The sequence below is a fragment of the Camellia sinensis genome, chromosome 5 (assembly GCF_055761805.1).
Source record: "Camellia sinensis isolate YWXY chromosome 5, ASM5576180v1, whole genome shotgun sequence".
NCBI lineage: Eukaryota > Viridiplantae > Streptophyta > Magnoliopsida > Ericales > Theaceae > Camellia > Camellia sinensis.
Window position 1 is genome coordinate 129,876,377 of NC_138965.1, and position 24,613 is coordinate 129,900,989.

General features: G+C 46.4%; 1 protein-coding gene across 1 annotated transcript; it reads right to left on the reverse strand.

The window, feature by feature from the left end:
• Positions 1-22,342: 22,342 nt before the first annotated feature.
• On the reverse strand, positions 22,343-23,553 carry LOC145790204 (uncharacterized). The gene is made up of 3 exons (XM_082868013.1): positions 23,229-23,553; positions 23,048-23,146; positions 22,343-22,837 (listed from the first exon to the last, which is right to left on the reverse strand). The coding sequence occupies exons 1-3, from the start codon at positions 23,523-23,525 to the stop codon at positions 22,427-22,429; spliced, it is 807 nt and encodes a 268-aa protein (XP_082724139.1). The 5' UTR covers positions 23,526-23,553; the 3' UTR covers positions 22,343-22,426.
• Positions 23,554-24,613: the final 1,060 nt, after the last annotated feature.

A 24,613-nucleotide genomic window follows, 5' to 3' on the forward strand; every position in this document is an offset into this window, starting at 1 on the left:
ATGAAACGTGTTGCGTTTTTTGGTCGCCGACACCCTTGATCATGTATGATAGGGTGGAGGCTTTTCGAGCCTTGTTTGTGCATTCACTAACATTGTGCATGCTTGGCTCTTCGGCCATCATGCATTGAGATGCGTGGTTGATGGCTTGAGAGCCGAGTACTACGCTCCTTTGAGCTTGAGATATGATAAGGAGGGTAGTTGCACACACATTTCCTTGCAAATACACTGCCATGCCTCTGTTCGTGCTCTGTTGCAGCAAAAGGAGAAATTGCAGGAATCAGTGGCCGACCGGCCATAGGCCTATCCGACCGGCCAACAAAGAAGCCAACCGGCCATCAGTGTTGGCCGATGATCATCAATCATGGCCGATCAGCCATCAGTGTGTTCTTGAGGTCAAACAGAAGCAATCTGGAAGTTGGCACAATTTTCATAGGTCCAAAGATGTGCAAAAAGAGGCATTTAGAGGCAAGGCGGTGGATTTCCGGGAGGACACGACCGAGCATGCATGCCTCTTTCATCTGCAAGGCTATTTTATCACTTTATTAGCTAGTTATAGTTAATTACTTGCCCTGTAATTAATTTAGCTTAGTTCATTTTGTAATATTCTAATTAGCTTAGAGTAGCTAATTGATTAATTTGGTTTATAACTAATTAGCTTAGATTAGTTAGTTATTCGATTGTGTTGTAATTAATTAGCTAGAATAGTTAGTTAATTCATTGGTTTGTAATAAGTAGCTTAACTTAGAATAGCTTAGCTTATTTATTTGGACCCTCCATCGAGAGGACAATGCTGTAATAAGTGTGCGCGTGTGTGTGAATGTCTTCCAACCCCACGTCTTTCTCCTTTTTACTTAACCGCTTTCGATGGTTAGTTTAGGGTCATTTTCAATTAGCATACCTTATGCTTTGCATGCGTGCATGATTAATTTGTCTTGCATGCACCGGGTTCGGCGCATCATACAAACTGTATTGTATTTCAATACCTATTTGAATACATGTATCAATTGTTGCACTCATATGTCATGATTAGCTAGCAGAGCCTATTTAGTCGCATGTTGCATGTGTTGCATTAGGCATTTTGTATAGTTAGGAGCATGCATGGTTTTCTAACTAGTTTTCTGTTTTGGTTCGGAGTACACTGTGAGTGTTTACGCTTTAGCATACTTGCATGAGTGTGAGTGTTGCCATGATAGCATGCTTGCCATGAGGCTATCTGCTTAAGTGATAAACTGCATGAATGCCTGTGGATGAAGGCTTCATTACTTGAATTGGAACGATTCATCAAAATGTGAGTTTTAAGCCCACTTGGAGTGGCAAATCTTCATGTTTTAAGCCCACCTTGTTTGGTGGGAAATCCGCGTTTTAGCCTACTTGCAGGTAGCATCTCCAAAACATTTTCGAAAAACAAACATGAGATGTTTTGTTCCAAATCAAGTGATTTAGTCTATACTTGTGTGTTGTGCGTATCACATAGTAATAGCTAATAATCAGACAAGAACACATGTGTTTTCCAAACAACATATCATGATTAGTAGAGGCCGATCCTTTGATCGGGCGAGCGGGGGTGCTCATTTCATGACCTTCCCCCTCCCCCCTCCCCGCGTACCCAAGTTCCCAAGCCGAGGCAACTTTGGTGATGACGAACACGTGGCCTATGGCACGAGTCAGGGTTTCCTAAATTTCCCAAATCAAAATATTTAGGTGGCGACTCTGTAATCTGGCAAAGCAGTCTAGTTTGGCATTTTTGATTCAAAATTTGATTTTCAAAAATGATTTGTCGGATTAGACTCTTTGATGATTTATCAGTCCTGCATTGCACTTTGGGAGATTAGATTCAGAACCGTGACATGTGTCCGAACTGTAGTAGCATGAAACCAATTCGTGCCCTCTCCGAAAAGAGGGCCGCACGGAGGAAGTTCGGGCGGTCTATAATTGCTATGGGGGGTCAAAACTCTAACCTCCAGATCAACCTTTCATTCCTCAACCACGGAGTTGAACCACTTTACCAAGCCAACTCTATTGACAAAATATTCCAACAAATATATATATATATATATAATACATAGATATATAATACATATACATATATGTATACAACTCTCCTGCCTCTCTCTCTTCCTTGGCAAACCACGTCTGACACGCGGCCTCACCTTTTTGCGTCAGCCGGCTGACAAATTGCCTCGGCCCTCTCTCCCTCTTTGTCTTTCCCTCTCGTCTTCGTCGTCTTCTCCTCCTATGTATCCTTCTTCTTCTCTTCTTCTATCTTTATCACTCTCTTCTGTCTCTTTCTTCTTCTTCTCTTCCGTCTTCTTCTTCGTCACTCTTTACGAGAGACAGAATAGAGAGACAAAACTCAGTCTGCTCTCTACTATTTCTTTACGACTCCTCTCTTTTACACCTCTTTTTTCTCACACATGGCTTCGTCCCGCCCCCTTACTCTTTTTCCAGACCTTAATGATCCCTTAAGCTCCCTTGGGCAGAGTACCCCTACTTCTACTCATCCTAACCTTTCTACACTGTCAATTGAGCAAATAATGGTGGCTCAATCTGACATTGAGGCCAACCACTACACGCTGAAGTCCTGTATGAAGACAGTGGCTGCAGTCTCCAACTTGTCTCATCGACTGCAGCACAGAACGAGTGAGGTACACCAACTAAATGCCTAACTTGCTCTGCTTCAACGTATGTACAAGGATGCATGAGCAGAGATCAACACTCTGAAGGTGGAAATGAAAGAGTTGAAACCACAGGCCACTTCCATGGCCCGATTTGGAATACCGTCATACTTTGCCTTTGATGGTCGATGGGGGGTGCTACTTTCTCGGCAGTCGTGGAAATATTGAGGCAGGGCCTTCAAAGGTCTCCCAAGACAAAATCAAGATGAAGAAATCAGTGGGGAAGTCGAGCAAGTGAGGTCAGCGTGTGGCCATTGCTGGAGAAGAAAGAAGAAAAAGATTCCTTTCTCTCTTTTTTTTTTGTTTTGTTTTGTTTTTGTTTTTTTGTGTTTTTGTTTTTGTTTTGTTTTTTTTCTCTCTATGTAGTTTAAACACTAGCTTCAAATAGACCTTTTATTTTTGAAGACTTTTATTTTTTTGTTTTTGTTGTTTTCTTTTTTGTTTTGTAAAACAATGACCGGGGTTGGTCCCATTAGTTATAAAAACAAGTTTTTGTGGAATGATTTCCTTGCACAGTATGATGATTGGCATTTGCATATGATGAACAGTGTAACCCTTGCATTGCAACCCTTGGATCTGTGAATGCTTTGTTCTTGAATTGAATCATGAATTGTATAATGACTTACAATTGGTCAAAATGTAAAATACAACTTGATAATAGAAAAACGAAATGAAAACAACTCAAAAAACACTTAGTATAAACAAAATAAGACTCAAGAGTACAGTCGTGGTCCACCTGAACGAAGGCCACTTCTGTTGCAACTGCACTGATCTGGATCAGCACCAAGACCTGGCTAGGCTTCGCTGATCCACGGCCGGCCATCACTGATGCACAGCCGGCTGTCAGTGTGATGTTGGCCAGTGCTGTCTAGCTATCATGCACAACTCTATCTCAAACTCTATAAATGGTGCTCTTATGCTGTTTTTATAGCAGACTCACAAGTCTTTGATATTTTGCTCTCAAGATGGAGATGCTACTTGTTAATAGGCTTCAAGACTGGATAGCCACTTTGGATGGCTCAGAAAAGGTGAACTTCTGCAGTTTCGGCCTAAACGCCCTTTTTCCTTTGAGTTGCACTCCTCTTTGCTTTCCATTCCTTCATGCTGTGGTTCGATGTTGGAACCCAATCATGCATGTTTTTAGCTTTGCGGGACAAGAGATATGTCCAACAATCGAAGAATATCAAGAACTGATGAAATCTCAACGTGGCGAAGAATTTATGCCTCAATCCCGTTTTGGCCATGCCCAAGCTTTAGGATGTATGTGCAGATTATCAATGCATGAGGCTCGGTCTTTGGCTCATGATGGCGAGCAGAACATTCCTAGTTTAATTCATCGTTTTTCCGCTATTGGAGATAGGAGCGACCCTCTTTGGCTCGACCACCGACAACATGCTCTTCATTTATGCTTACTTGCACAATTCTTAATTGCCCCTAGTTTTGGTAGAGCTAGTATCCAATTGATCGAAACGACCCAATGCCTGAAAGAGGGTAAGAGTTGTATTGGTTTGGCACTGGCCAAAATCTTGATGGGCCTGGATGTTGTTCATCAACAGGAGACCACCAGGTTTGCAGGGAGTCTGCTACTTCTCCAGGTATGATTTCCCACCCTTCTGATTTATGAATCTAATGTCACTCAGCACTCAAAATTTGTTTTTCTCTTAAAACCTCTTCTTTATTTTTTTTCTCTCAACATACACCTCTCTATTCTTTAATCTCTCTGATTTTGCATCCTTCCCCAGGTATGGTTGATGGACAAACTGAAAGTAGTAGACCCTTGCGTTGAGTACTCGGCTCGAGCTTACTTCTTTCGCCAATGGTTAGTCGATTTCCCTTCAGAAGAGTTGGGGTATGACTGGATGTGTAACCAATCCGCAGCTGAGATAGCTTGGCGTTGCCCTTGGCTTGATTTGGCTGAAATGAGTTATAACATGACATGTTAGCCCAGCATACAGTTGATTGGTCTGACACACTATCTGTTCTATTTTCCTTTTCGGTTCAGACGCCAGTTCGGACATGATCAGATTTGTCCAGATAAGGGAGTTGGAGTAAAATACCCAACTTCATTCCCTGTTCGTGCTTCAAACTCGACTCGGTACCTCATTGCATGGAGAACAAGAGAGCTTCTGGCCCCTGCCCTAAATTTCAGTTACATTCTTGCTAGTGAGTGTTTGGCTTGGCACAAGGATGGGGAGCAGATTGGGCCGACTTTGGCTATAGAGACTTCCACGGGTGTGGGTGTGAAGAAAAGGAAGAGAATTGACACCTGACTCATCTATGCCCCTAGCTTTATTGCTTTGACTTTTCATTTCAAGTTTTATGTAAACGCAACTTTGATTTGTATTAGAGAGTCGGAGAACTTTGTGTTGAAATCAATAAAATTAAAGTTGTGAGCATTGAAAATTTTCCTTTTTTGATCTAAAATGGTCTAAGTTGTGAAAGGTTGAGAAAAATCAATTCATTAAAACTCTTCAAAACATTCTTGAAAATGATCACTGCCTGACACGCATGGAATCAATCTTCAAGATGCACAGCTCCAAATTGGCAAATAATACCACTACTCATTCTAGCCAACTCTTCTTTCCATAACGAAGATCACAACCGAACTAACAAATAATGAACGAAGATGACTTGATCAGGCAGGACAGTTGAGCTGGAGATAATTATGAGTGAACTTCAAGATGAAGTTGCCTGTGTATCCCAAAGATGGGAATCAGGTCTTACGTAGTTCGGTTTGGGTTCTCGAGTATTGACTCTCTCTTTTTATGGTCTAACTTTTGCCAAAGTCGCCCTTTTAGGGTTTTTCAACCTTACGAGCTCAATTTTTCTTTGTTTCTAATTTTTCATGCTCTAACTTTTGCCTAGGTTGCCCTTTTGGGTTTTCAACCTAGCGAGCCTTTCAGGGATAATATTTCTTCAACTTGTCCATGTTGATCGGTTGTGAAAATTCCAAGCCATCTAGGTCCATGAGAATAACTGCTCCTCCTGACCAGATAGACTTCATGATGTAAGGACCAATCCAATTGGGTCTGAACTTGCCCTAGGGTCATGGATTGGAGCTCGGTTGTCTTTGAGCACCAGATCTCCTTCATTGAGATTCCTAGACTTAACATTTTTGTTAAAAGCCTTGGCAATCCTATGTTGGTAGCCTTGGACATGATACAATGCTTTCAACCTCCTCTCATCAAATAGCATTAACTCCTCAAATCTACTCTGTTGCCAGTCAGCCTCTACTATTTGACACTCAGCCATAACCCGCAGTGATGGTACTTCAATTTTAATTGGAAGAACAACTTCCATGCCATAAACAAGAGAATAGGGAGTCACCCCTGTAGATGTCCGAATCGACGTTTTATAGCCCCAAAGTGCAAACGGCAGTTTCTCCGGCCAGTCCCTGTAGGTTTCCACCATCTTCTGTAGGATTTTCTTGATGTTCTTGTTCGTAGCCTCAAAAGCACCATTGGTCTGTGGCATGTTGTAGACACCCCATTTTTGACCGACCTTAAGACTCAGACGTCACCGATTGAGCGCTTTGTGATGTTGCATAATGTGCTTGTTCAGAAGTTTCAGAGTTGCGGCCGTGAGCCCTGCCTCCGGACTTCCGAACCCTCTTTCGTACCTTGCCTCGGTTTGCAAACCAGGCTCGGTTTTCTTTGTTTCTTTTCCTGAGGGAAGGGAGAGGTCCCGTAGACCATCTCTCAATGTCCGTAGGCCATTTTACCCATTTCGGAGTCCGGTTCCCGGTTTTCGGAGCCGTCAGGCCGTGTGCCTCGGTTCGGGACCGCTTAACCATCTCCGTTTGCTCCGGTTTTTGGCGTACTTTTTATTTGCTCCCTTTTGAGGGACACTGGGGGCTAAGAAGCCCACTTCGTGGCCGAATGCCACTTTCGGTGCTTAACAGCCCATTTTCGGGACCCCGAACTGCGCGTTTTGGTCCCCGAGCATTTGTTTTGCAACGGTTTTCGTTCTTTTTTGGCAGGTACCTCTGTTTCATCACTAGGAAGATCATGGAAGGGTGGAAGGCTAGTAATTGTTGCAGCAACCAGTTATCTCTCCTCCGGAGCCTCCCGGCGCCCGTTTTTCCAACTTCCGGGCTAATGTTGAACCCCTTGGACCCTTTTTCTCGAACTCTGAACCACGTATTTGTGATGTACACACATGAGAGGACCCTAAAAGTTCATGGCCGGCCATTAATTCAACTTGACCCTTTTGACCCCAACTTCCGGGCTAATGTTGAACACCCTAGGGTTAGTGTTGCCAACTTTGAACCACGTATTTGTGATGTACACACATGAGAGGACCCTAAAAGTTCATGGCCGGCCATTAATTCAACTTGACCCTTTTGACCCCCTCCTTTCGGTCTAATGTTGAACCCCTTGGACCCTTTTTCTCGAACTTTGAACCACATATTTGTGATGTACACACATGAGAGGACCCTAAAAGTTCATGGCCGGCCATTAATTCAACTTGACCCTTTTGAACCCCAATTTCCGAGCTAATGTTGAACCCCTTGGACCCACTTTCTTGGACTTTTAACCACATGGTTGTGTTGTACACACATAGGAGTACCCCACCAGTTGGTGGCCGGCCAGAAAATATGATTGAACCTTTTGACCCCTAGCCGGCCGGCTAGGGGGTGTGGCCGGCCGGCCACCTGGAGCAAAAGTAATAGGCCGGCCGTGTTCCTTGCACTGTGCACTTTACAGCTGTGGGGCAATATCCCCCAGAAAAGATATTTATCCGGGGGATATTTTGTGGGGGAATTTTGCTCTCCTTTTCCCCCACCTTTACACCCCCTTGTTGGCCTATATAGCAAGCAAGCCTTGTAGTATTTTGGGGTTAGAAAAATTCTCCTTCAAGCATCCATACACAACTCCATCTTCATCCTTTTCAATTCTTTGAAAAACCCTAAGTCCCTAAGCACCATTTCTTCTACACCACCAAGCTCTACCATCACCACCTCATTTCCAGCAACAAGGGAGGTTTCTCAAAGGCCAAAGAAGCTGCAAATTGGTCCAAGAAGCAACAAAAGCCTTAGTCTTCAAGGGTGAGTAACACTTTTACCCTTTTGACCCTTTTTCTTGATCTATTTGTAAGTCTTCTATGCTTTTTGTTTCAAGCTCCAGCCCTAACTGAAAAGGGACCTCTTTTGAGCTCATCTTCACTTTTCATTAAGGGCTCAACCCTGTTTGAGCCCTCCATGATACACTTGCTTCATTGATCCTCTTGTATGCCATAATTTTACATGCTATTTTTGGCCCATGAGTAATCTGTTTTCGAGCATGTTATAATCTGTTAATAGGCTTATTTTGAGCCCCTCTTCAACATTGAAGAAGGGCTCAACACCATTTGGGACTTCCATGTTATACCTACCTTTATACTCCTCTTTTATTCCCCATTCTTGCATGCAATGGCAGCCTACCATGCTTTTGTTTTTGGCCATTTTATAGTTCTGAAAAAGTCCTTATTTTGGTCCATTCTTCATTTTTCATTTAGGTCATTTCATGGTTTGGGACCTCCATAGGTCACTTCATGTTATATCTCTCTTTTATTCCCCATTCTTGCATGTTTAGTTAGCCTACCATGATTTTGTTTTTGGCCATTTTACAGTTCTGAAAAAAGTGCTTATTTTGGCCCATTCTACATATTTTATCAAGGGTCTTTGGCTGTTTGGTGATTATTTTGCATACCTCATGTTATAGCCACTTTTGAGCCTTATTTTGCATCACATTTCTACCATGTTTGTATACTGTTTTGGCCATTTTACAGTTCTGCAAATATTCATATTTTTGGTCCCTCTTCAATGTTGTAGAAGGAAATTTTTCAGTTTGAGTTTTGTTTATATCACTTGCTTCATTACCCCTATCTTGGCCCCTATTCTTGCATGCTATTTTTGCCATATCTATGCTTGCTGTTTGGCCATGTTTACAACTGTGAAAGTGCTAATTTTGGGACTGTCTAGCTTCTGTCTTTGCATTGCATGTCCATATTGTGCATGTTTAGCATAGTTATAGGCCATTTCGGGTGCCTAAATTCGCATTTCGGGACAATTCCATGCATTCGGTATCATTTTGCCTCATTTCGGGACTGTTTTCCCCCATGTTTTAGTGCTGAAATTCCATTAGAATGATTGCATCACATTTTCATGTCATTTGCATTGCATTTGCCATCGCCTCGGTTTGCGTGCCCGTGTGCACGCATTTCGAGGCACTTCATTTTTTATCCGTCGGCATCCTATGTGAGTGTGGCTGAGGCTCACTCATGTTGGTATAAGCCCATATCATGTTTTCCTGCCATTTTCGTCACATTCTGCCATCGCCTCGGTTTGCGTGCCCGTGTGCACGCATTTCGAGGCACCCCATTTTTATCCGTCGGCATCCTATGTGAGTGTGGCTGAGGCTCACTCATGTTGGTATAAGCCCATATCATGTTTTCCTGCCATTTTCGTCACATTCTGCCATCGCCTCGGTTTGCGTGCCCGTGTGCACGCATTTCGAGGCACTTCATTTTCATAGCATAGTGCATACTAGGTTGCGTCTTAGATCGCATTCTGTCATTTTCTCGGTTTGCGTGCCCGTGTGCACGCATTTCGAGGCATCTCTTTTTTACAGCATAGTGCATACTAGGTTGTATCTTAGATTGCATTCTGTCATTTTCTCGGTTTGCGTGCCCGTGTGCACGCATTTCGAGGCATCTCATTTTCATAGCATTGTGTATGTTAGGATTATATCTTAGTTGCATTTCATGCATATCATGCATATTGCATCGTGTCTGGAATAGGAGTTAGCCCGGGCACGGGAAACGAGGTACATTTCGTACTCCGAGTGACGGAATGTGTCTCAATTCCCCAGTCACCGACACTCCGGATTATCCATGATGGAGTTAGGTTTTAGCTATAGTTTCATGTGCATTCATTCTATATTGAGTTGTGCATTTCGGCTCCTCGGCCATCATGCCTCGGTATGCGTAATTGGTGGCACGAGGATCGAGACATGCGTATATCTGTGCAAATACATTGCTATGCCCCTTTCCTGCTCTCTGTTGCAGCAAAATCAGGAGTCAGCAACTTTCAGGGCCTGGCACGCATTTCGAGAATAGGTGTAAACAGAGGCTAATTGGGGCATTCCGGTGGATTTCCGCGCAAGACAATCCGGACATGCATCATCCATCAGAAGCAAGGCAGTCCCTGGCTTGCACGCCAGTTTTACAGCTTTCTTAGTTAATTCATTAATTAATTAGGATTTTGTAATATTTTGGATTGTAATATTCTTTTATTCGGGACTGTAATATTTGGACTGTATATTTATTCGGACCCTCCTAGTGAGGGCACAATTGTAATAAGTGTGGGTGAGTGTGATGTATGTCTTCCAACCCCACGTCTTTCTCCCTTTTATTTATCCGCTTTTGATGGTTAGATTAGGGCATGTTTAAATTAGCATACAGTATGACAGCATGTTTGCATCATTCATCTGTATTGCATGCACCGGGCTCGGCGCATCATACTAACTGCATTGTACTTTCAATTCCAAATTGAATACATGATAGTTGTAACACTTCATATGCCATCTTAGAATAGCCGAGCCTGCTATAATTGCATTTTGCATGTGTTGCATTAGGCATTTCTGTATACTTAGGATTCATGCATGATTTCTAATAAGTGTCTATTTTGGCTTGGAGTACTCGGTGAGTTTTTATGCTTTAGCATCCTTGCATGCGTGTGAGTGAATGCCATGATAGCATGCTTACCATGAGGCTATGTGCTTATCTGATATAACTGCCTGAATGCCTGTGGGTGAAGGTTGGGTTGCTTAAATTGGAATAAATCATCAAATGTTTTAAAGCCTACCTGCGGGTAGCAAACCCTCTTTCAAAAACAAACATGAAATGTTTTCATTCCAATTCAGGCGACCCGATCTATACTTGTATGCTGTGCGCATCACATAGTAACCTAGGCTAATAACCGGAATAAGAACTGACAATATTTTCAAAAATTGATATCATGATTAGTAGAGGCCGGTCTATGACCGGGCGAGCGGGGGTGCTCACGAAGTGACCTTCCCCAATCGTACCCAAGTTCCCGAGCCGAGGCAACTTTGGTGATGACGGACACGTGGCCTTTTGGCACCGAGTCAGGGTTTCCTAAATTTCCCAAAATAAAATATTTAGGTGGCGACTCTGTATCTAGCAAAGCAGTCCATGTTTGGCACTTTTTCAAAAATCAGTTTCTCAAAACAATTTGCCGGATTTGGACTCTTTGGTTCAGATTAAGAACCGTGACATTTAAGAGTCCGAGCTGTAGTGACCCCAAATGAACAGAACGGGACTTAACCCTCCCGGGGCGTTCAGGGGACGTCTACAGTTTCTGGCGACTCTGCTGGGGATTTAGAGAACTTGACTCGAACTCTTGATATCTGTTTTTGACTACACTTGTGTGATTCTTTGCATGGCATTTGCATTGGTGCGCCTAGGACACCGTGTTTGCCATCTGCTATTCCTGAACGGTTTGCCGGAGGCTTGTCTTGTCAAGGCATGACCATAAGGCTGACCGGTTGTGGGCTCTGCTAGTATGGGAACACAAACCCCGGTTTTACCGGGCACCCTCTTTGACCATTCGACCTAGTGCATATTCGGATCCATAGTGACCATTCCAAACTAGGACAGGTTGCTTACCCGTTTATAGGTTGTTTGAAACCGCTGCGTGCGTAGTGAAACCCTAGCTCCTGACAAAATAGGACAGGGAAACCCTACCCCAACATAGGGGTGTTTTGGCTCTCACTTATCTGTTATGTGCTTTAGAGTGCGTCTCTACAGGAATGCATGTATCAGTATATGAGTTTGAGTATCAGGCCTGCGGGCATCAGTTCAGTATTGACAGTATCAGGCCTGCTGGCATCAGTTCAGTATTGACAGTATCAAGCCTGCGGGCATCAGTTCAGTATTATGGGTATCAGGCCTGCGGGCATCAGCTAGTATTTGAGAATTGGTTATCTGCGGATATCAGATTCTGTTTTAGGGGACAGTGATACAGGGATAATAATCAGTGTTTGAGGACAGTATGTATTCAGCTTATTGACTGCGTGTTGATTATGCCCGACTGTGTGTCATGCATTTTATTTTAAGCTGTTATGCTGTCCGTTTATCTGTTTATTTATTTCCTTTTCGCTTTATTTATCTTGTGCTAGGTCAGTTTTAGCACGATTGCTTCTAACCCAGCAGGCATTCCCCAAGCACCTTGGACACGAGGTCGTCGACTCCATCGATCTGAGGATCTAATCGACGGACAGCCAGTGTTCCATTCTCTACCCCCTGTTACAAGAAGGAAGCAGAGAAAGCGCAGTGCATCTGAACAGAGAGCACCAGAACAGTGGTATCCCCCATCAGTGGACAGTTGGATTGAGATCCCCATTGAGACAGATCTGCCAGTAGTTCAGACAAATCGAAACAGTATGACGGCACCGACAGGAGTTGAGGAAATGATGCGCCAAATGCAGGAAACCATGCGGGCCATGCAACAGGATGCCGTTCGCCGGGATGAACTCGCCAAGCAACAATCTGAGATTATGACCCAACAGGCTGAGCTGATTACCCGACTACAACAGCAGAATGCTGCATCTGCTTCACACCAAATCCCTCCTCCGGCAGGAGCCCCATTACCTGAGAAGGCTCCTGCTATTCAGGACGTTCCTCCGAACACCCAGAATACTGTGCCGACCATCCAAAACTTACAAGAGGACACAAGTCTTCCAACGGGGCCAGCTCCGCCCCCGATTCCACCTCAACTGTCCAAGGTCCATGCACCCAATCACCCGGACTCTCCATCCGAGGTCGAGGTTGATCATACAGCTCTGAAATTGAGCAAACTGGAGAAGCTATTCAAGAAATCCCAAGGGGTTAAGGCTATGCCGGATATCGAAGATGGATATACCGAGGAGGCTGTAACACTCCCCGATAGGTTCAAAATGCCACAAATCGACCGTTTTGACGGGATTGGCGACCCCATGGTCCATATCCGACTATTTGCAGATGTCTTGCGCCCAATGGGCCTAACACGACCACAGAAGCTCTCACTATTCGGCCGAACCCTGTCACGCAATATTCATACAACACTCAGATCGAGATCACAACCCGTGATCTTGAAACGACAAGGCAAGAGCCCAAGGAATCTTTCTCGGACTTTGTGATCCGATGGAGGGAAAAGGCGTCAACGATGACTCTAAGACCCACTGACAAAGATCACATCCGGATGATTGTGCGCAATCTCCACCCCAAGTTAATGCAGAGGATGATTGTAGTCCCCTTCCCTACTTTCGCAGATTTACATGATATGGGGGTACAAATCGAAGACGCAATGAAACAAGGTCTGTTTGACCAGGACAGGGAACAACCGAGGAGGACTTTCAATCGTAACAACAATGCGGGCCCGAGTGGCGCTGCAAATACAAGAGCCTCGGAAGTTAGTATGGTCACCACCACTCCCCCTCCCCCTCCAAGGCCCATAACTGCCACACCATTCTCCGGCGCGTCCGGAAGCAACGCACAAAACAACCGATTCCAACCGAGGGGCCAAAGAACCTTCACCCCACTATACATGCCTCTGACCAAGGTTCTGGGAATATTGATCAGGAAAAATCATTTAAAACCCCTGGAGCCAAAGCCACTGCCGAATCCACTCCCTCCCTCTTATGACCCGTCAAAGTACTGCGCATACCACCAACAACACGGTCACGACACCGACCGTTGTTACAGATTGCGTCATGAGATCCAAGATCTTATTGACAAACAGGTGATAGCGCCTCCTGATAAACCCAATGTCACAACCAACCCTCTCCCACCACATAACCAACCTCCCCCTCCCAACAGAATCAACTTTATCCAAACTGGGGTCGCATCCTACGATCCTAGCATCTATATTACGCCCACCCACCTACCCAAGCCGGAGGTGCTTTTCCCCGATTGCACTGACTTCTTGTGCATGGTGGACATCTCCAAAACCCAACCAGAACCGATGGTGGTGACCGTCGAAGACAGGGCAGGGCAGATTTCGGAGGAGAATGAGATTGCTGAATCTGGGACTGGGCAAAAGTTTTGCTGAGGGAGCCTATGATCCGAGCAAGTACATCCTATCAACGAGCCGAATTGGGCTAAGTGTAGAATTTCCCGAGACAGGAGAACTGTGCATGATCCGAGAGGATGGATCTGGGCTATGGGCAGAGGATCTGACAGCCGTAGAGGAGGACTTCGCCGATTTACAATGTTTCGATGATCAGGAACTGGGGGATACGTCAATCAACTGGTATGATTATGAGGAATCAGCGGAGGCCACCGGATGGCTTGAGGATCAACCAGATGCAGTGGGGGAAACCCAACCAAAACAGAGCCCGGCAGGGGCGGAAGTATCAGTTGTGGCCGGAATGGCCGAAAGTCAAGTTGTATCGCCGGAGAGCGCCGGTGTTAAGAATTCCGCTCAAGACATGGGCATTACAGATACGGGAATTATTGAACAAACAGCTGTACTGATGCAGCTGGAACAAGAAAAGTTTGAGGCTGCTGAGAGAGCCAGAAAGGCAAAAGGCCCTGAGGGGACTGAAAGTGCTGTGTGCACAAAGACAGACAATGCTGCGAGCATATGGACAGAGAGCACTGAGAGTGCGAGTGGACCGGAGCCAGACAGGTGTCTGTTGGCTGCCAGCGGAATGTGGTGGGAAGATGACGATTTGTGTCTTGCCCACACCGATGAAGACTGGGGAAGTGGCCAGCCGGATGATACTTGGTATCTTGATGAAGTGGATCACATGACAAGAAGTGGGCGGTACTTCAAGCCCCCACACCTAGACCAACCCGAGACGTCCGGGAAAGACAGAGAAGCGGAGAAACAGAAGGAGAAGCAGATTGAAGATGAAGCTGTGTTGAAACAGTTGAAGAAAATACAAGCAGACATCTCCATCTGGGGACTGCTAATGGCATCACGAGTACACAGAGAAGCTGTCCTATCCGCCATGGACAAGTCCAAACTTTCCATAGACACCACGCCTGAACAGCTGGTTGGGCTGGTTTTTCCGGGAGGAGGTTCCCCGGCATTAACCTTTTCGGACAAGGAGCTACCGCCTGAGGGCACAAGTCATAACAAACCTCTCTACATCTCTGTGGAATGTAGAGATAAGTGGATACCGGTGGTACTTGTTGATACCGGGTCTGCAATTAATGTCTGCCCAACCAGAACGGCATATGCAATCGGGTTAAAACCCGCGGACTTCATTCCAACCACCCAAGTGATCAGGGCATATGACAATACCAGCCGAGAAGTGATGGGGACTGTTAAAATTCAAACCAAGGTTGGTCCAGGACAACACAACATCGAATTTCATATCTTGGACGTTCCCGCAACCTTTAACCTACTTTTGGGGCGACCGTGGTTGCACCAGGTCAAAGCAGTCTCTTCCACTCTACATCAAATGCTAAAGTACCCTCATGGGAAAGGGGTAGCGATCGTTTTTGGGAATTCATCAATCCATCCGCCGCCGGAAGTGTCTACACCTGTCTTGGAGATCGAGCACGGCACGGAGGATGTGTTTTTGTCGGGGTTCACTTTGGCCGAGGCTCAAGTGGTGCAGAATGTCATGGCTGTGAATGAGGGTATGTATGTTAGTGCTCAATCTATCTACCTCATGAACAAGCTAAAACATACCCCCGGGATGGGATTAGGGAGAAGTGGCCGGAAGGGCGTCTCTGTGTTGGCCGAAGTGCCACACAACCCTCATACCTTTGGACTGGGTTATCTGCCCACCAAAGAGGACTGGTTGAGGAAAGGAAAAGAAATGGCCGGAAGAGCCAAGGCAAAGAGGGCTGGGAAGCCATTTGAGTTAATGCACAGGCCCATCTGGGGTACCCTAAACGGACGTTTTGTCCGGGAGGGGGAAGATTTTCCATTTTGCGGCTTCCCGGAGCCATGGCTAAACGCGGAAGGGACGCGCGTGCCTGGTTTTGAAATCTTCTTCGACATACAATTATCTAGGGATGACGTTGCCGAAGCGCAGACAGACCCACCAACTGAGGTTGAGCAATGTGAAACAGTGGAGCCCGAGAGTACAGAGCTTGAAATGGGGGTAGCACTGGCGAGTCTACTATCAGATCCTCCGATCGGCCAAGAGTGCTTGGGGGATAACTCTGCGGTCTCTATGATTGGAAATGAAATAGCTGCGGACTTTCCAGCGCCGATCTTGGATGCATCTATCGCACCTTCTCTCATCTGGCAGTATGAAGAAGGCTTTTTATCTAGCAGTTCCGGGTCAGGTAGTGAGCCGGAATCTGATTCTACCGAATCTTCTGCGTCAGAATCAGATTCCAGCTCGACTGAGTCTGAGTCCGGTATTCCTGGGGGTGATAACCCGGATACCACAGTCCTGTCTAGGTCGTCTTTTTCATTTTCTTTTGAGTCTGTTGTAACAGAGGAATCTGACGGCTTGGAAATATTTAATGAGAATGATGTGGATGTGGTTTCCGAGTATTTTTCTGTGCCTTTGATTTATTGCTTAAATCAGGATTTTCAAAATTTTGATGAAAATAGCGAGGAAGAAATTCCTCCAGTTTTACAACGATTAATTGATCAAGAGCAGGAAAGATTTGTTAAACCTTTAATGGATGAAATCACTACTGTGAATGTTGGTACTGAGAAGGACCCGCGGCTGGTCCAGATCGGGTCCACGTTGTCTTCAGAGGAGCGCGAGCGCTTAGTCGCTTTATTAAAAGATTTCAAAGAAGTTTTCGCGTGGCCCTACGAAGACATGCCTGGAATCGATCCTGAGATTGTACAGCACCGGATCCCTCTTGATCCCGAGGCCCGCCCTGTCAAACAGAAACTCAGAAGGATTCGCCCGGACTGGGCCCTCAAGATTAAGGAAGAGGTCACCAAGCAAATTGACGCAGGGTTCCTGCTGGTATCTGAATACCCAACTTGGTTGGCCAATATTGTTCCGGTGCCAAAGAAGGATGGCAGAATTCGGGTCTGTGTAGACTTCAGAGATTTGAACAGGGCCAGTCCGAAGGACGACTTTCCCTTGCCACACATCGATGAATTGGTGGATTTCACGGCAGGACACGCCTTGCTTTCATTTATGGATGGTTTCTCAGGCTATAATCAGATAGTAATGGCACCTGAAGACCGGGAGAAGACTGCGTTCACTACCCCGTGGGGGACACATTGTTATAGAGTGATGCCATTCGGTTTGAAAAATGCTGGAGCTACGTATCAACGGGCAGCAACTACAATATTGCATGATATGATCCATAAAGAGGTCGAGGTGTATGTGGACGACATGATTGTCAAGTCCAAAGATAGAGAGGGCCACTACACCGCCTTACAAAAATTCTTTCAAAGGATCAAAGAGTTTCGGCTGCGACTGAATCCCCAGAAATGCACGTTTGGTGTTACAGCAGGGAAGATGTTAGGGTTTTTGATTACACAAAGGGGCATCGAAGTCGACCCTTCCAAAATCAAGGCCATCTTAGAAATGCCACCACCAAGGACTGAAAAGGAGGTGCGAGGCTTTCTGGGTAAAGTGCAATTCATAAGACGGTTTATTTCTAAACTAACCTTGACTTGTGAACCACTTTTTGGTCTCCTGAGGAAAGGAAAGAAATTCCAGTGGGACGGCCGATGTCAAGCAGCTTTTGAGCAGATCAAAGAATATCTACAGAACCCACCCGTGTTGTCACCGCCAGAGCCGGGGAGACCGTTGATACTGTACCTTTCGGTAACTGACACTACCATGGGCTGCATGCTCGCGCAGGAGTCAGGAGACAAAGTGGAAAGAGCCATTTACTATTTGAGCAAAAAGATGCTGGATTACGAGACCCGCTATACACCGCTGGAGAAGGCTTGTTTGGCCTTGGTATGGGCAACTAGGAAGCTGCGGCACTACCTGTTAGCCCACTCTGTAATGTTGGTTTCGCATTTGGATCCCATCAAATATCTTTTCGAGAAACCAGCACTTACGGGTAGGCTGGCTCGCTGGCTGCTGTTGCTCTCCGAGTTTGATTTGAAGTATGTAACGCGCAAGTCAGTAAAAGGGAGAGCGGTAGCGGAGTTCCTTGCCGACCACCCGGTTGAGGGGGATGAAGCGTTTGAGTATCTATTCCCAGATGAAGCCATTCTGCACGTCGAAGATGAAACTTGGACGATGTACTTTGACGGAGCGTCAAACTAGTATGGGTATGGGATAGGGGTGTTGCTGATAGCGCCTGATGATTCCCGTATCCCTTTAGCATTTAAGCTTCGGTTCAAAGTTTCCAACAATGAAGCAGAGTATGAGGCATGTATTGCTGGCCTGGAAGCAGCCCTGGAACTAGGGGCAAGACGGTTGGACGTCATTGGGGACTCGAACCTCGTTGTGTCTCAAGCAAAAGGAGATTGGAAAGTCAAGGAGGAAAGGATGATAATCTACCACCAAACCTTGGATCTGTTAATTCCTCGGTTTGAGAAGCTAAATTTCACCCACCTCGTAAGAGAGAACAACAGGTTTGCAGATTCACTAGCAACTCTATCTTCTATGATAGACATCCCGTCCGGAGTCCGGATGCGTCCAGTCATTATTGATCAGAAGTTCGTGCCAGCATACGAGTCGATTTCCGCCATAGATGAGGTTCAAGACGACAACCCTTGGTATTACGACATCTGGAACTTCTTGGAAAAGGAGACATATCCACTAGGGGCAAATGCCAAGGATAATAGGGCTATCAGAAGAATGGCTGCTCAGTTTATCATCTGCGGGGGTAAGCTGTACAAAAGGGGTCCTCTGGGAATGCATAAGCTCTCTGTAGAAGCCGAAGAGTCGAGACGTCTGATGGAAGCCATCCATGGGGGGGAATGCGGTGCACACATGAATGGAGTAATGCTGGCCAGAAAGATCCTCAGACAGGGCTACGACTGGTCAACCATGGAGGAGGATTGTATTAGCTTTGTTCGGCGATGCCACAAGTGTCAAATTCATGCAAACCGCATGAACATCCCGCCGTCAAAACTGTACAACATGACTTCCCCATGGCCTTTTTCAGTCTGGGGAATTGATGTGATCAGAGCTGTTACCCCGAAGGGGTCAAACGGGCATGAGTTTATCCCAGTAGCAATACATTATTTCACAAAGTGGGTCGAGGCCCAATCATACGCGGTGTTGAAAGCGTCGCACGTCGCAAAGTTCATCAGAAACAACATCATCTGTCGCTACGGGGTGCCAAATGAGATAATTTCAGATAATGGTTCCCATTTCAAGAAAGAAGTGATAGACTTGTTGGAGAAATACAATGTGGCTTTCCATAAGTCATCTACATACCGGCCGCAGACCAACGGAGCAGTTGAGGCCGCCAACAAGAATATCAAGCATATGCTACAGAAGATGGTGGAAACTTATCGGGATTGGCCAGACAAGCTGCCATTTGCTCTGTGGGGCTACAGGACTTCAATCAGATCTTCTACTGGAGCAACTCCATATTCATTGGTCTATGGAATGGAGGCTGTTCTACCCATCGAGATTGAAGTTCCGTCGTTACGAGTATTGGCTGAATGCCAGATAGCCGAAGCAGATTGGCAGCAAAGCAGATTCGAAGAACTCATGCTCTTTGATGAAAGAAGACTGAAAGCACTGTACCACATCCAAGGCTATCAACGCAGAATTGCCCGGGCTTTCAACAAGAAGGTTAAGTCCAGGAATCTGAAAGAAGGAGATTTGGTGCTCAAAGACAACCGAGCTCCCATCCACGACCCAAGGGGCAAGTTCGAACCTAATTGGACTGGTCCTTACATCATCAAAGCTATCTGGTCAGGTGGAGCTGTGGTTCTGATGGATCTAGATGGCTTGGAGTTCTCACAACCGATCAATATGGACAAGTTGAAGAAATACTATCCTTGAGAGGCTCGCTAGGCCGAAAACCCGAAAGGGTGACCTAGGCAAAAGTCAGAGCACAAAAATTAGAAAATATAAAAACTGAGCTCGCAAGGTTGAAAACCCGCAAAGGGCGGCCTTGGCAAAAGTTAGAGCGCAAAAGGAGAGTGAAAATACTCGAGTGAACCCGAGCCTGAACTACGTAAGGCTTGATTCCCATCTTTGGGATACGTAGGCAACTTCGCCTTGAAGTTCAGCCATAAACTCTTCCCCGATCAACTCTGTCCATTTTGATCATCTCAGTCATCTTTATCCATCAGCATTTATAACGATCTCCAGTACAGTGCTGTTCAAACTAGGGGCAACTTTCCGTTGCCGCGACGGTGCAAAGTTACTCAGACAAGGGGCAACTTTCCGTTGCTTTGCAGTGCCGCATTGTTCTTCAGACTAGGGGCAACTTTCCAGTTGCAGGGATCTGGGGTTGTGCATCTCAGTGACAGATTTTCGGCGTGTCCAATTCTGATCCACATCAAAAATAGTTTTGAAAAGTTTTAATAAAAGTTGACTTTGTTCAAATTAATCTTTTTACGACTAAGACCATTTTTGGACCAAAAGCGGAAAATTTTCAGTACCACAACTTTCAATTTCATTGATTTCAAAATAGAGTTCTCCTGCTCTTGCATTACAATCGAGGTTGCTTTTTAGTACATTCATAAAGAAAACTTGAAAATACTAAATAAGCAATAAATTTGGGGCATAGTTGAATCAAGTATCTCTGTGTCCCCTTCCAGAGCTGGATGAAGCGTCTGATGCCAAACTAGGCCCAACCTGTGCCTCCTCATTGAGCCAATCCAAGCACTCATCGGACAAAGTGCAACTGAAAGTGGAAGCAGGGGCCAGGAGCTCTCTAGTCCTCCATGCTGTGGCATATCGGGCAAGCTGTGCACCCCGGACCGGGAAAGCGGCTGGATACTCAATCCCCTCCGGTGGGAAGATCTGATCATGACCAAACTGACGCAGGAACCGGAACGGAAAATAGAATACGCAGTGTGTTAGACCAACCAATTGGATCCCAATCAGCCGGGACATACTATAACTCATTGCCGGGAGGTTGAGCCAAGGACAACGCCAAGCAATGCCGTCTGCGGACAAATTGCACATCCAATCGAACCACCACCTTTCGTCAAGAGCATTGACTAGGCGCTGCCGAAAGAAGTAACCTCGAGCTGAATAGGCCGGGCAAGAGTCCACAACCTGCAACTTGTCCATTAACCATACCTGGGGAGGGATGGAAAATGAGAGAATAAAGAATAGAGAGATGTACGATGAGAGAAAATTGAGACAAGGGTTTTGTGAGAAAAACCGAGCCTGAGGGCCGAGTGATGTGAGCAAATATATGTGTAAGGTCGGGTGGGAAACATTACCTGCAGCAGCAGTGGACTCCCAGCAAATCTAGTCGCCTCCCGACGATAGACAGAATCTAAGCCCATCAATGTCTCGGCCAAGGTCATGGCAATACAACTCTTTCCTTCTCTCAAACCTTGGGCGACTTCAATCAGGCGAACGCTAACCCCCCCGAAGCCCGAGGAAAGCAGAAAGTGAGACAACAAACATAAGCAGAGGGCGTGTTGCCGGAAACCCTGCCAATAATGGTTGCTGCGGTCACCAGCGTCGGAAAAACGGTGGATCAAGCCGAGGATGTCCAGTTCCCCACTGCAAATCAGAGATCGAGCGTCATGCGCCGTAAGCCCACACATCCGCCCTAAAGCCTGGGCGTGACCAAAACGGAGCTGAGGCAAGATCACTTCAGAGCACTCAGACTCCATCAAAACCTGAAAATCTTCGAAAGTGGGACACATCTCTTGGCCGCCAAAGCTAAAAACATGCGTCACTGGATTCCAGAACCTTGCCGCGGCATGGAGAAAAGGAAGCTGTAGCGGAGTACGGCTCAGCGTGAATAGTGCATTCAAGCCGAAACCCCGGAAATTCAGCTTTTCCGAGCCATCTAGAGAAGAGATCCAAGAGGTGACATTTTTCGCGAGAAACGCCTCCATCTTTGTCTAAAACTAAGATGAAATGAATGTTCCCGAAGTTGAGGCTTTTATAGAAGGAAAAACACTATTCATGGGGACACGTGTCAAAAATCTGGTGGCTGCAGGACTGAACGGCCGGCCGGCCACCTTTTCTGGCTGGCCAATCATTTACTTTTTCAGAAATGGCCGGCCAGCTGTCTCTCTCCACAAAAATTGGCCGGCCGGCTCCCAAGGTGGTTGGCAACGCTGCAATGTATCTCCTTGGCCCTGTCTTACTCTCCGAGGGAAAGTTCCAAGCATTTCCATGCAACGGGAGAGTCAAAGGCCTTCATCTCCCTCTGTTTCGGATGCGTTCCGATGCCCAGATCGTCAGAAGTACACTTTGTTGTTGTTGAGTTTTGTTTATCGAGTTGTTGTTTTGCTTATCGAGTTGTTTGTCAAGCGGACGTGTTTCGTGTTTTTGAGTCATTGCGCTCTGTTCAAGCAATCTTTTTTTAAGTCTTGTTTATTTGCGTTGTTGCATTTTGCTTATCGAGTTGTAAACTTGCTAAAGGTTCTGTTATATCTTAGTAAGTTGAGTTGCTTAGTTTGTTGCGTCGGTTCACTACCTGACTTGGTGATTACACAATGCACACTCCCATTCAATTTCATTCTCGTGCGAAATAAATTGATGCGATACGATGCTAAAAGTTTAAAATACAAACACCTTTTCAAAAGCTATTTCATTTCATCATGCTTTACAACAAACAAAGGTACAAGTTTTACAAAAAATAAAACTGCCTAACAATGTGCAAAGTGCTACAAACTACTAGCAAAAAGAAAAATAAAGCAGGAAATAACAGCATCAAAGTCCTCGGGAGCGGGAACGAGAAGCACTCCTCATCCTCTTCTGCGGGACAATCTCCGCACCATCATCATCATCTGAGTCGGAGCTGTCACCCCCAGGATCCCCCTCAGCCTCGCCTCTATTCCCCGAGCCAAAACCGGAGCCCCCCTCCTCAGCAGATGTCTCTGACTGACGATCGGTAGCCTCCTCCTCCTCCTCAGCATCCTCCTCCTCCTCATCAGGCTCCACCTCCACAACGTGAGCCCTTCGTCTGCGGACAGGCCCTCCTCGAGCTCCTCGAAAAGGCCTAGATGGCCCAGCTCCTCGGGAAGGCCGAGATGACCCCGCTCCCTGAAAAGGCTCAGATGGCCCAGCTCCCCAATGAGGCCCAGGTGGCCTGGTCTGCGGCTGACCGGACCATGAAGGCATCTGAAAACAAAGAGTTCAATTCAAATACATCAGTCCAAATATATACATCAGATGCAGATACAAGCAAAGGCTACATGAAGTAGGTGCATGTAAATACAGTGTACAAGTGGGGTGTGTGTGTCAGATGTGCTCTACACAAGTAGTCTATCGATGCAGTAGAAATCAGCATGTCATCAGAAGTATGATAAATGCCAGAAAACTGAAAGGTACCTGGATGCCCGCGACAGACAACTGTGCCTCCCTACGCAGGACCATGCCCTCGAGTGTGGCCACCAGTCCAACCACCTCCTCCATGTACCCTCGTGATGGCTGCAAAAATGAGCTCATAATCATCAGTGAACAAATGAGTGTCTAAACATCTGAAATGATGAATGACAAAAGTGGAGCATACCGGCGGTGAGTCCGGATCAATGGCGTATCGATCACTGGGCATCGGAGGCTCTAGCGGGATCGGAGTCGGAGAGATAGCCCCATACTGCCACGCCATCAACTCAGTCGGCATATCTGGCCATCCGGGATGAGGATGAATCGACGGAGTCGGAGGAACTGGTCTACTCCCACCTCTAGATGTACCAGCCCTGCTAGTAGAAGGGGCGTCTGCAGCCCGAGCCCGAGCCCGAGCCTGGCCCGAGGATGACATACCGGCAGGTCTCATCATCGGGATATGAGCTCCCGTCAATGGAGGCATCAAGTATATGTGACGGTAAGTGGCGTAGTCCCCCTCCTCAATAAATAGTAAAGCATCACTGCCCAGCATGGCGCCGACTATCTCCGAGTGAGAGAGCCTGTCAGCAGTCCGCATACTGGCTGGAGGTACTGCGGGAATATCCTGAAAAAGATACCCCCATACCTGGCGCAGAAAGCGTTCCCCCAGGAACCATGCCCTGCCAACCGGCCCTTCGAGCAGGACCCTATACTGGGAGATGTCCGATGCTCCGGTATACTGAAGTCGGAGACCATCACCCAGGGACACCCAGGGCTGCCATGTGATTTGCGGATGACAAATGCATAAACCAATCAGAAATCAAGAATATACAGAGCAAATCAAAGATGAAAATGAAAAGAACTGAAAGTTCTGAAGTACCTCTGAATGTCGCACAGTGTCAAAGTACTGTCGCAGGTGAAGGAGGGTCTCTCGAGGTCTCGGCCGGTGCGGGCCCTCGAACATCAATGAATATGGGGTCGTGGGAATCCCTACCACCTCCAGCTCTGGGGCTAATGATGGGAAGTATACATAGACCCATAGCTGAGAAAAGCAATGCAGAATGTAAGTATGAAATGCTGAGAGCAAAATACAGACTGTAAAAGTGCGCTGTGTGTGCAATGTACAAGTAATGAAGAGTAGAAATGTAAATCAAGGGGGCAGAAAAGTACCTCCCAGGCTCTCCAGTAGCCGCCAAGTAAATCGCCCCGCCCGCGGGAGGTCGCGCTTATATAAAAGTAAAGGGTAGCCAGGCTGGCGCCACCCCAATCATATCGATGGACCTGTGATAGGTCAACCAGAGCGCTCAGCAGGTATAGCCCGACTGTGTTCCCTCTGTCGGCGAACAGGGTAGTCCCGAAGAGGAACATAAGGAAGCCACGGGCATACTGCTCTGTCTCCTCGGGACTCTCAGGCACCATCTCCGCCCGCCGGAAGTGGGAAGAGAACCAAGTGTATCGGACTCTCCCGGAAACCCTGTCAACCGGCGGGCGAGCCCCCAATAAATACATCCAAGCGGCCACCCACTCTCCCATATCCTCATCATAGGGGATGGCCCAACCTCCGACGTCTAA

Excerpts from the sequence above, each read along its gene's own strand:
- LOC145790204 (XM_082868013.1), bottom strand. The coding sequence starts at position 23,525 with ATGCCTCCATTGACGGGAGCTCATATCCCGATGATGAGACCTGCCGGT. Across the intron at positions 23,147-23,228 it reads TTGATCCGGACTCACCGCCG|CCATCACGAGGGTACATGGA; the intron begins GTATGCTCCACT and ends TCATTTTTGCAG. Across the intron at positions 22,838-23,047 it reads TGTCTGTCGCGGGCATCCAG|ATGCCTTCATGGTCCGGTCA; the intron begins GTACCTTTCAGT and ends CTTTGTTTTCAG.